The 12,448-nt window shown below is 41.5% G+C and overlaps 1 protein-coding gene across 15 annotated transcripts in view; it reads left to right on the forward strand.

The window, feature by feature from the left end:
- The window catches only part of LOC109864853 (rap guanine nucleotide exchange factor 2), a 144,339-nt gene that overhangs the window by 52,303 nt on the left and 79,588 nt on the right, over window positions 1–12,448 (forward strand). For 13 of the 15 annotated variants that reach the window (XM_031797183.1, XM_031797192.1, XM_031797187.1 and 10 more), the window contains exon 4: window positions 3,242–3,325. In XM_031797183.1, coding sequence (XP_031653043.1) covers window positions 3,242–3,325 — 84 coding nt within the window. Of the gene's footprint in view, window positions 1–3,241; window positions 3,326–5,934; window positions 6,094–7,588; window positions 7,744–12,448 lie in introns of those variants that run through there. The other 2 variants (XM_031797193.1, XM_031797194.1) reach the window with 2 other exon arrangements.

The following is a 12,448-nucleotide window of genomic DNA, read 5'->3' on the forward strand; positions in this document are numbered from 1 at the left end:
TAATCGAACCCACAAATTCTGATACTCAACTAGTCTAATGAAGGCCGTTTTTATTGCTTCTTTAATTTGCACAACAGTTTTCAGCTGTCTTAACAATTGCAAATGGGTTTTCTAATGATCCATTAGCCTTTTAAAATGATACACTTGGATTAGCTAACACAACGTGCCATTGGAACACAGGAGTGGTGGTTGCTGATAATGGGCCTCTGTACGCCTATGTAGATATTTCAAAAATATCTACATTTCCAGCTGCAATAGTCATTTACAACATTAGCAAAGTCTACACTGTATTTCTGATCAATTTGAGCTTATTTTAAAACCTCTAGTGACTCCCCATCCCGCATGAGGGAGCGTAATCATCGACTGACACTAATTAGCATAACGCAACGGACATAAATATTCCTATTCATGAAAATCACAAGTGAAATATTGAGACACAGCTTAGCCTTTTAATCACCCTGTCATCTCAGATTTTCTAAATATGCTTTACAGCCAAAGCTAGACAAACATTTGTAAGTTTATTGATAGCCTAGCATAGCATTTTGTCCAGCTAGCAGCAGGTAACTTGGTCACGGAAATCAGAAAGCAATCAAATTAAATAGTTTACCTTTGAGCTTCGGATGTTTTTTCACTCCCAGTTAGATAGCCAATGTTCCTTTTTTCCAAAAATATGATTTTTGTAGGAGAAATAGCTCCGTTGGTTCTTCACGTTTGGCTGAGAAATCACCCGGAAATTGCAGTCACGAAAACGCCGAAAAATATTCCAAATTAGCTCCATAATATCGACAGAAACATGGCAAACGTTGTTTATAATCAATCCTCAAGGTGTTTTTCAAATATCTATTCGATAATATATAAACCGGGACTCGTGGCTTCTTAGTAGGATAGAGAGAAACAATGGCCACATTTGTCCTTTACGCACCAAACACTCAAAGATTTCAGCTGACCACTGACGCAATGTTGACGTTCAGGCCCATTTTTCAAAATAAAAGCCTGAAACGATGTATTGTGACACTAGACACGTTAGGGAAGCCATAGAAAAAGGAATCTGGTTGATATCTATTTCACTGCTCAATAGGGACTCATAGGAACGCAGAGCCTTCTAAATAAGAGTCCCTTCCTGTCTGGATTTTTCTCAGGCTTTCGCCTGCAACATCAGTTCTGTTATACTCACAGACAATATTTTTACAGTTTTGGAAACTTAAGAGTTTTCTATCCTAAGCTGTCAATTATATGCATATTTTAGCATCTTGTCCTGACACGTTATTTTTCCAAAAATGAAAATACTGCCCCCTAGTCACAAAAGGTTAATGGACACAAATGTGCTTTTCTTTCAAAAACAAGAACATTTCTAAGTGACCTCATACTTTTTAATGTGTGTGTAAACTCAGCAAAAAATGAAACGTTCTATCACTGTCAACTGCTTTTTATTTTCAGCAAACTTAACATGTAAATATTTGTATGAACATAAGATTTAACTTCTTGCGTCGAGCCATCCCGGATCCGGGATCGTGAATACAGCCTCAAGCTCATTACCATAACGCAACGTTAACTATTCATGAAAATCGCAAATGAAATGAAATGAATATGCTAGCTCTCAAGCTTAGCCTTTTGTTAACACTGTCATCTCAGATTTTCAAAATATGCTTCTCAACCATAGCAAAACAAGCATTTGTGTAATAGCTAGCGCAGCTAGCGTAGCATTTAGCGTTAGCATTAGCAGGCAACATTTTCACAAAAACCAGAAAATCATTCAAATAAAATCATTACCTTTGAAGAACTTCAGATGTTTTCAATGAGGAGGCTCTCAGTTAGATAGCAAATGCTCAGTTTTTCCTGAAATATTATTTGTTTAGTAGAAATTGCTCCGTTTGGTGCGTCACGTTTGGCTACCAAAAAAAATACAAATTCAGTCTTCAAAACGCCAAACTTTTTTCCAAATTAACTCCATAATATCGACTGAAACATGGTAAAGGTTGTTTAGAATCAATCCTCAAGTTGTTTTTCACAAATCTCTTCATGATATATCGTTCGTTGAAAGCCTCCTCTCTCCTCTCAATCACTGGATGACTGCGTGCAGCTTGTAGATTACGCACCAATTTAGACAAAGGACACCGGGTGGACCCCTGGTAAATGTAGTCTCTTATGGCCAATCTTCCAATGATATGCCTACAAATACGTCACAATGCTGCAGACACCTTGGAGAAACGATAGAAAGGGCAGGCTCATTCCCGGCGCATTCACAGCCATATAAGGAGACAATGGAAAACAGAGCTTCAAAAATTCTGCCCATTTCCTGGTTGAAGTTTCATCTTGGTTTCGCCTGTAGCATGAGTTCTGTGGCACTCACAGATATCTTTGCAGTTTTGGAAACCATAGTGTTTTCTTTCCAAAGCTGCCAATTATATGCATAGTCGAGCATCTTTTCGTGACAAAATATTGCGCTTAAAACGGGCACGTTTTTTTATCCATAAATTAAGAGCGCCCCCTATATCCAAGAAGTTAACAACTGAGACATAAACTGAACAAGTTCCACAGACATGTGACTAACAAATTGAATAATGTGTCCCTGAACAAAGGGGGATGGGTCAAAATCATGAATGGAACTGCCTCGGTGTTCAATCAAAGGATCCAATTTAGGAAAATCACATTTCTGGTTGAAATGCTGTAGAGTGATTGCCGATCTTATAGCCACCAATTAATTTTGGCTGTTAATAATGCAAGAAACATTCTGCGCCAGTAATGTATGAAATAACACGCACACAAAACATACTGCAAAGTTGACTCTGAGCTAGAAACAGTGACCATGTCTGTCGATGCCATCAGTAGAGACACTAATGTGTCGGTACTGGTATTTCCTCCTAGATCTGTACTATCAATGGGCTGTTTTCTGTTAGATCTATTTGAATAGAGAACCATGGCTTGCCAAGAAAACTATCAGAAAACCCTCTCAATGGACTATTGAATCCTCCCTCATTGTACTGTAGTCCTCTGCTGCTGCTTTCAGCTACTTTAAACAGCAAATCTGACATTATTGTCACTGGAATTGCTACCTAGGGAGTTTTCTATTCGGAAGTTGGAAAACTTTGTGTGTGTCATCCTCTCTTGTACTGCTCAGGGTTAGTGTGAGTTTGTCTGTGATGTGTATTACGCTGTCTGTGTTTTCACTTGGGTGTGTGTGCAGGTACGAATTTGAATTTGCGATTCACCAGTTCAATTCTCTCTGTTTTCTCTTTCACAGCCCGGATGACATCGGAAGCTGCTGGTATATCCTACTGTCTGGGTCTGTCTTCATCAAGGAGTCCATGTTCCTGCCAAGAAGCAGGTACGAACAACAGCAAGTTGGGACTGGATTTGATCAAATTGTCGCCAATTTTGTAATCACGTTTTTGACCCAAGGGTGTCTTATATCAGAGTAGGACTATATGTGCATTGGACTACAGACACTACAGTTGCAGACAAGTGAATAAAACTATGATTAATGTCACCGGCTGAAATGTTAGTCTCCCTGTCTAAAATGTTAGTCTCAATAAACGCAGTGATGAAAACCAGTCTTGCATACGGGATTCGCTTTCCCGACTGTGGGTGTCTTGAAACAATGCTCCTTTATGTAAAAAATGTCAATACGAAGCACTGTGACATAAGAAGCTTAGCTCTAATTATTCTGTCATATCTCAGGGTCAGTAACACTCATAGCTCATATGCATTTCTGGAGCATCGTTGCCACAGGCCCGCCAATAATCGGACAGCCGCTACCCACGCTCAAAATGTACCTTTCCCCTTTCCAAGGTGAAAGTGTGTCTTGCCTCAGCACGCATTGATGTGCCATCCTGGATGAGCTGCACTACCTGAGCCACTTGTGTGGGTTGTAGACTCCGTCTCATGCTACCACTGGAGTGAAAGCACCGCCAGCATTCAAAAGTGACCAAAACACCAGCCAGGAATCATAGGAACTGAGAAGTGGTCTGTGGTTATCACCTTCAGAACCACACCTTTTATTTGGGGTGTCTTGCTAATTGCCTATAATTTCCACCTGTTGCCTATTCCATTTGCACAACAGCATGTGAAATTTATTGTCAATCAGTGTTGCTTCCTAAGTGGACAGTTTGATTTCACAAAAGTGTGATTGACTTGGAGTTACATTGTGTTTAACCTCTAGCGACGAGCAATCCCGTATCCGGGAGCGTAATCATAGCCTCAAGCGCATTACCATAACGCAACGTTTCCTATTCATGAAAATTGCAAATGAAATGAAATAAATATATTCAAACACAAGCTTAGCCTTTTGTTAACACTGTCATCTCAGATTTTCAAAATATGCGTTACAGCCAACGCTAGACAAGCATTTGTGTAAGTTTAGCATGGCATAATGCTATGCTAGGCTGTGCTGGCAGCAGGCAACATTTTCACAAAAATAAGAAAAGCAACCAAATTAAATCATTTACCTTTGAAGAACTTCAGATGCTTTCATTCAGAAGACTCCCAGTTAGATAGCAAATGTTCCTTTTTTCCAAAAATAATATTTTTGTAGGCGAAAAACGTCACGTTTGTTCATCCTGCTTGGCTGAGAAATCGACCGAAAATACTTAAACTATAACGCCAAACTTTTTTCAAAATTAGCTCCATAATATCGACAAACACGGCAAACGTTGTTTAGGATCCATCCTCAAGGTGTTTTTAACATATGTATTCGATAATATATCTGTGGAGGCAGTTGGTTTCTCATAAGAAACGATTGGAAAAATGGCTACCGCAGTATTTTACGCAAGGTTTTCTCCGGGAGACACCATGCGTCCACTCGCCCTATATGGTCTCTTACAGCCATTCTCCAATGGAAATGCCTAAAAAGTCATCACAATGCTGCAGACACCTTGGGGAAAACGTGGAAAATGTAAGCTGACTCCTAGCTCTTTCACAGCCATATAAGGAGTCATTGGCATGAGGCGGTTTTAAAAAATGCGGCACTTCCTGATTGGATTTTTATCTGGGTTTCGCCTGTAACATCAGTTCTGTGGCACTCACAGACAATATCTTTGCAGTTTTGGAAATGTCAGTGTTTTCTTTCCAATGCTGTCAATTATATGTATAGTCGAGCATCTTTTCGTGACAAAATATCTTGTTTAAAACGGGAATGTTTTTCATCCAAAAATTCAAATAGTGCCCCCTATATCCAAGAAGTTAAGTGTTCCCTTTATTTTTTTGAGCAGTATATATATATATATTGAATATATATATATATATGAATATATATATGAATATATATATGAATGCATGCATGCATTCATGCATTCATTCATTCATTCATTCATTCATACAGCAGACTAAAAACAGTTGCATTCATTTGTGAATTGCGGTTTATTTATTGTTGAGGCTAAGTATTCAAAGCTCACTTTGTTATTGAATTTTAAAACTAAAATGCTTGATTGCATTTCAACGCATGAATGTCTCATGTGCTGTGTGGTGGCATGAACGAATTAATGGTTAATTGATTGATACAGTAGCCTATATATTGAAATATAGGCCTAAGTACGTTACGGTATTAAAACTAAACAGGATGCGCTCTTAGGACTACAGCTCGATGGTGGTTATACAAGGATACTATACAAAGCCTACTAATGATAACTACATTACTTATTGTTACTACAATTATGATAATAATAAGGAGATCAAAAAAAGGGAGGGTATAGGAGTGAGAGCTGCATGCATGTTACTCCCCACTAGTCAAAATTGTAGCCTGTTGCATCAGAGTTCATGTATATGGTCTGCAGAGAAGGACTGGTGGAAGAAAGGGTCACCCACCCACTCACTCACACCACCCCACCCCTGGCCTGTACGCTCCCAGGCCTGCAGGAAGTGAGCTGTGCACTGGAATGTTGGCCAGAGTACGCACAGCGTAGCTAGAGACAGGCGCACACACACACCCTCTCACACACTCACTCACTCAAACACCAGCAGGAGGGTGCAACTATGAGCGGAGTGAAATGCTGCGATTGATCAGAACTTTTCCGAACTGGATGTATTCGTCTAGGTGGTTGTAGACTGAGGAAGGACTTTGAGAGAGAATATACATACCAGATGACAGACCTCTGGCAGGTATGAGTTCATTGAGATTTTCTTAACTTCCAGGCACTAGGCGTGAGTCTGTGAGACATCTTTTCCCTAGGAGGACCAGCACACAGTAGCACAATGGTAGGTTGTAGCTGAAATTATGACTTTTCTCCAGTGGAGATGGAGCTGGTGGGTTCAATGATTAGAGTATATGAAAGATGTCAGGGATGCAAGGCATGTTTTTTTTTATTATTATTTTGGTATTGTTAGCGAGCACACTGTGCCTCCAGATCAGCTCAGCAGAGAGATTTGTTGGGTTGAGGTTATACTGTTTGGCAACTGAACTAACACTACATTTAACTTTTGTGCTTTTGAATTTGTGGGGAAAGTTATGAAAGGAGTAGACACTAGGCATGATTTGATATTTTGAGATGCACTCCACTCGATGTGTACCCAAAATGGATGCACTCCACCCTATTTCAGCGTCATTGAAGCATCAAGTTATATTTCGGGAAGTAAAATGTATGAGTCATTAGTCACAAGTCACTTGTGAATTCTTTGCCTGGATGTCGGCTTCTATTTACAGTTCAGGAAAGCTACCATGTGCCCGAACGGCATGTTTTGTGTTTGTGTTGGATGGGCGAGAAGGCATCAGAAGCTCTGCACTCTTTCGATGCCCTCTAACCATCTTGACTGTCTGTTTAGCCTTTGGTCGGTTGGAGACCTTAAACTATTCGTTTTCCGGTCATGTTTTCATTGACTTTGATTATAGTGGTCGACAGACTAAGATTTTTCAACGCCGATACCGATTATTGGAGGACAAAAAAAGCCAATACCGATTTAATCGGCCGATATTTTTATTTGTAATAAAGACAATTACAACAATACTGAATGAACACTTATTTTAACTTAATATAATACATCAAAATCAATGTAGCCTCAAGGGTATCCTAGTGGTTAGAGTGTTGGACTAGTAACCGAAACGTTGCAAGTTCAAATCCCTGAGCTGACAAGGTAAACATCTGTTGTCCTGCCCCTGAGCGAGGCAGTTAACCCACCGTTCCTAGGCCGTCATTGAAAATAAGAATGTGTTCTTAACTTCTTGGTGACGGGGCAGTGTTTTCACGTCCGGATGAAATGCATGCCCAAATTCATCTGCCTGCTACTCATCCCCAGAAGATAAGATATGCATATTATTAGTAGATTTGGATAGAGAACACTGAAGTTTCTAAAACTGTTTGCATCATGTCTGTGAGTATAACATAACTTATTTAGCAGGCGAAACCACGAGGACAAACCATTCAGATTTGTTTTTGAGGCCACTCGCTTTTCAATGGTATTTCATTGGGAATCCAGATATCTAAGGGACCTTCGTGCAGTTCTTATCGCTTCCACTGGATGTCAACAGTCTTTAGAAATTGGTTGAGGTTTTTCCTTTGTGTAATGAAGAAGTATGGCCATCTTTAACGAGGGTCACTTGAAGTGTACTGTTAAAAAAATACCTAAAGTAGTTTGAAATGTTTTGGCAAAGTTTACAGGTAACTTTTGAGATATTTTGTAGTCACGTTGCGCAAGTTGGAACCGGTGTTTTTTTGGATCAAACGTGCCGAATAAATGCACATGTTGGATATATATCGACGGAATTAATCGAACAAAAGGACATATTGGAGTGCCAACAAAAGAAGCTCGTCAAAGGTAAGGCATGAATTATATTTTTATTTCTGCGTTTTGTGTCGTGCCTGCAGGGTTGAAATATGCTTTCTCTCTTTGTTTACAAAGGTGCTATCCTCAGATAATAGCATCGTTTGCTTTCGCCAAAAATCCTTTTTGAAGTCTGACATGTGGGCTGGATTCAGAACAAGCGTAGCTTTAATTTGTTATCTTGCATATGTGTTTTAAGGAAAGTTAGATTTTTATAGTAATTTATTTGAAATTAGCGCTCTGCATTGTCCCTGGCTTTTGGCCAGGTGGGATGCATCCCACATATCCCAGTGAGGTTAACTGACTTGCCTAGTTAAATTTAACTTAAATATATGTTTTACAAAAATTTGCCGTCCAAAAATACAAATTTCCGATTGTTATGAAAACTTGAAATCGGCCCTAATTAATCGGCCATTCCGATTAATCGGTCGACCTCTATTTGATTACCCCTGAGGCACTCTGTCTGCCCACCTTCTTGCGGCTTCAACCACCACCAAGCAGCAAAAATCTTGCATAACCAGGGGATTCATCTTTGTCTGTTAAAAATGCAAGTCGAACTTGTAACCTTTACTGTTTCCATCTTCTGATTTACATTCCCAAACCCTAAACATATAGCATTGTTATGACTCGTCTGGACAGGTGGGGGGAAGTTGTAGTGAGATTGACGCCTAAAAAAGTCCCACATGTGGAAGTCAACCCCCCTTCCCCCTACACTCTCTCTATGTACATAACCTTATTAGCTCATATACTGTGGCATTTGCAGAAAGGACACTATGAAATGGCGTGTTGGAGTACTTATGGAAAGGAATGTAAATGGAAGGGCATAGTTGAGCACGCTATTTGGTGGTCGCACAGCTAAGAATGCATAAGCCGCAGCTGAGGCAGTCTTATCACCAGTCAAGTCAAACAGTCATGATTGGCATTAACCCCACACAGCTTAACACACTCGACATATTGTAGTAGCCCTGCACATCAATCCTTCTTGAAGAACACGCTTAGATTAAATGTTTTTAAAACCATTCTCGTCAGTCATCAAATGTAATCTTGAAATGCTATAATTTAGGACTAATGGGAACAAACAGGAGTGTGAAAGAAACATTGATAGGGTCACGCATGTGTAACAGTATTTATTCAGTCCTGCCCCTTGCCCCAACCTGGGCTTAAACCAGGGACCCCCTGAACACATCAACTGCCGCCTCCCATGAAGCATCATTACCTATTGCTTCACAAAAGCCACAGGGGTAACAACAACTTAAAGGTCTCAGACCGATTGACATCATAGAGTTGAAACTCTACAAGCATGCACCACTAACTAGCTAGCCATTTTACACTGGTTACACTCACCCCTTTTGCATGTATTTTCTGCAGCAACCACAATACAGAGCCCAACCTAGTGATTCGGGTCCACAGCATCAATGTAACACTGTTGCTTCCATCCCTCTCCTCGCCCCAACTTGGGCTTGAATCAGGGACCCTCTGGACACATCAACAACAGTCACCCTTGAAGCATCGTTACCTATCGCTCCACAAAAGCCATGGCCGTACATAGCAAAGAACACAACTACTTTGAGGTCTCAGACAGATTTTGAAACACTTTTAGTACACACCGCTAACTAGCTAGTTATTTCATAGGGTTCACAATTGGAAGAAAAAACTTGAGTGGCAACTGCAGCATTTATATAAACAAAAACGACATGACATTATAAAATCCATGTACACGGTGTGTGGTTAAAATTGGCAAAAAACACATTTCTTTCCACAGGCTCATGGGGTGAGACAGGGATGCAGCTTGAGCCCCACGCTCTTCAACATGTATATCATCGAATTGGCACTACAACAGTCTGCAGCACCCGGCTTCACCCTACGGGAATCTGAAGTCAAATGTCTACTGTTTGCTGATGATCTGGTGCTTCTGTCCCCAACTGAGGGCAGCCTACAGCAGCACCTAGATCTTCTGCACAGATTCTGTCAGACCTGGGCCCTAATTGTAAATCTCACTAAGACAAAAATGATGGTGTTCAAAAAAAGGTCCAGTTGCTAGGACCACAAATACAAATTCCACCTAGACACCGTTGCCCTAGAGCACATAACTATACCTACCTTGGCCTAAACATCAGCGCCACAGGTAACGTCTACAAAGCTGTGAAAGATCTGAGAGACACCTTCTACCCCATCAAAAGGAACATAAAATTCGACATACCAATTTAGTATCTGGTGAAAAATACTTAAATCAGTTATAGAACCCATTGCCCTTTATGGTTATGAGGTCTGGGGGCAGCTCACCAACCAAGAATTCACTAAATGGGACAAACACCAAATTGAGACTCTGCAAAGATATCCTCAGTGTCCCTAGTAAAACACCAAATAATTATTGTTGAAAAGAGCCGTTAAATTCTACAACCACCTAAAAGGAAGCGATTCCCAAACCTTCCATAACAAAGCCATCACCTACAGAGAGATGAACCTGGAGAAGAGTCCCCTAAGCAAGCTGGTCCTGGGGCTCCGTTCACAAACAGAGCCCCAGGACAGCAACACAATTAGACCCAACCAAATAACAAGAAAATAAAAAGATAATTACTTGACACATTGGAAAAAATTTACAAAAAAAACTGAGCAAACTAGAAAGCTATTTGGCCTTAAACAGAGTACACAGAATGCGTGCCACTGTCTGACCCAAAATGAAAGAGAACTGAGAGAGTATAGCCTTGTCATTGAGAGACCGACATAGGTAGACCTGACTCTCAAGAGAAGACAATGTGCACAATGCCCACAATGAGGTGGAAAGTGAGCTGCACTTCCTAACCCCCTGCCAAATGTATGACCATATTAGAGACTCATATTTCCCTCAGATTACGCAGACACATTAACTCCCATATCTACTGGGTGAAATACCACAGTGTGCCATCACAGCAGCAAAAATTGTGACCTTTTGCCACAAGAAAAGGGCAACCAGGGAAGAACAACAAGTTCTTCTTCTGTGAAATCAAACTGTCCATTCAGGAAGCAACACTGATTGACAATACGTTTCACATGCTGTTGTGCAAATGGAATAGACAACATGTGGAAATTATAGGCAATTAGCAAGACACCCCCAATAAAGGAGTGGTTCTGCAGGTGGGGACCACAGACCACTTCTCAGTTCCTATGCTTCCTGGCTGATGTTTTGGACACTTGAATGCTGGCGGTGCTTTCATTCTAGTGTTAGCATGAGACGGAGTCTACAACCCACAGAAGTGGCTCAGGTAGTGCAGCTCATCCAGGGTGGCACATCAATGCGAGCTGTGACAAGAAGTTTGCTGCGTCTGTCAGCGTAGTGCCCAGAGCATGGAGGCGCTACCAGGAGACAGGCCAGTACATCAGGAGATGTGGAGGAGGCCGTAGGAGGGCAACAACCCAGCAGCAGGACCGCTACCTCCGCCTTTGTGCAAGGAGGAGCACTGCCAGAGCCCTGAAAAATGACCTCCAGCAGGCCACAAATGTGCATGTGTCTGCTCAAACGGTCAGAAACAGACTCCATGAGGGTGGTATGAGGGCCCGATGTCCACAGGTGGGGGTTGTGCTTTGTGCCAGAGAACACCAAGATTGGCAAATTCGCCACTGGCGCCCTGTGCTCTTCACAGATGAAAGCAGGTTCACACTGAGCACATGTGACAGACGTGACAGAGTCTGGAGACGCCGTGGAGAACGTTCTGCTGCCTGCAACATCCTCCAGCACGACCGGTTTGGCGGTTGGTCAGTCATGGTGTGGGGTGGCATTTCTTTGGGGGGCCGCACAGCCCTCCATGTGCTCGCCAGAGGTAGCCTGACTGCCATTAGGTACCGAGATGAGATCCTCACACCCCTTGTGAGACCATATGCTGGTGCTGTTGGCCCTGGGTTCCTCCTAATGCAAGACATTGCTAGACCTCATGTGGCTGGAGTGTGTCAGCAGTTCCTGCAAGAGGAAGGCATCGATGCTATGGACTGGCCCGCCCGTTCCCCAGACCTGAATCCAATTGAGCACATCTGGGACATCATGTCTCGCTCCATCCACCAACGCCACGTTGCACCATAGACTGTCCAGGAGTTGGCGGATGCTTTAGTCCAGGTCTGGGAGGAGATCCCTCAGGAGACCATCCGCCATCTCATCAGGAGCATGCCCAGGCATTGTAGGGAGGTCATACAGGCACGTGGAGGCCACACACACTACTGAGCCTCATTTTGACGTGTTTTAAGGACACTACATCAAAGTTGGATCAGCCTGTAGTGTGGTTTTCCACTTTAATTTTGAGTTTGACTCCAAATCCAGACCTCCATGGGTTGATAAATTTGATTTCCATTGATAATTTTTGTGATTTTGTTGTCAGCACATTCAACTATGTAAAGAAAAAAGTATTTAATAAGAATATTTCATTCATTCAGATCTAGGATGTTATTTTAGTGTTCCCTTAATTTTTTTGAGCAGTGTATGTATATGTGTGTGTATATATATGACATTTGAAATGTCTTTATTCGTTTTTAACTTTTGAGTAATGTTTACTGTTAATTTTGTCCTTTTTCACTTTTGTTTATTATCTATTTCACTTGCTTTGGCAATGGAAACATGTTTCCCTGGGATAGCAGTTTAAGGCCTTCCCCAAACTGTTCCCTCAAAGTTGGATGCACAGAATCGTCTAGAATGTCTTTGTATGTTGTAGAGTTAAGATGTCCCTTCACTGGA

This window comes from Oncorhynchus kisutch, linkage group LG19 (genome assembly GCF_002021735.2).
Source record: "Oncorhynchus kisutch isolate 150728-3 linkage group LG19, Okis_V2, whole genome shotgun sequence".
NCBI lineage: Eukaryota > Metazoa > Chordata > Actinopteri > Salmoniformes > Salmonidae > Oncorhynchus > Oncorhynchus kisutch.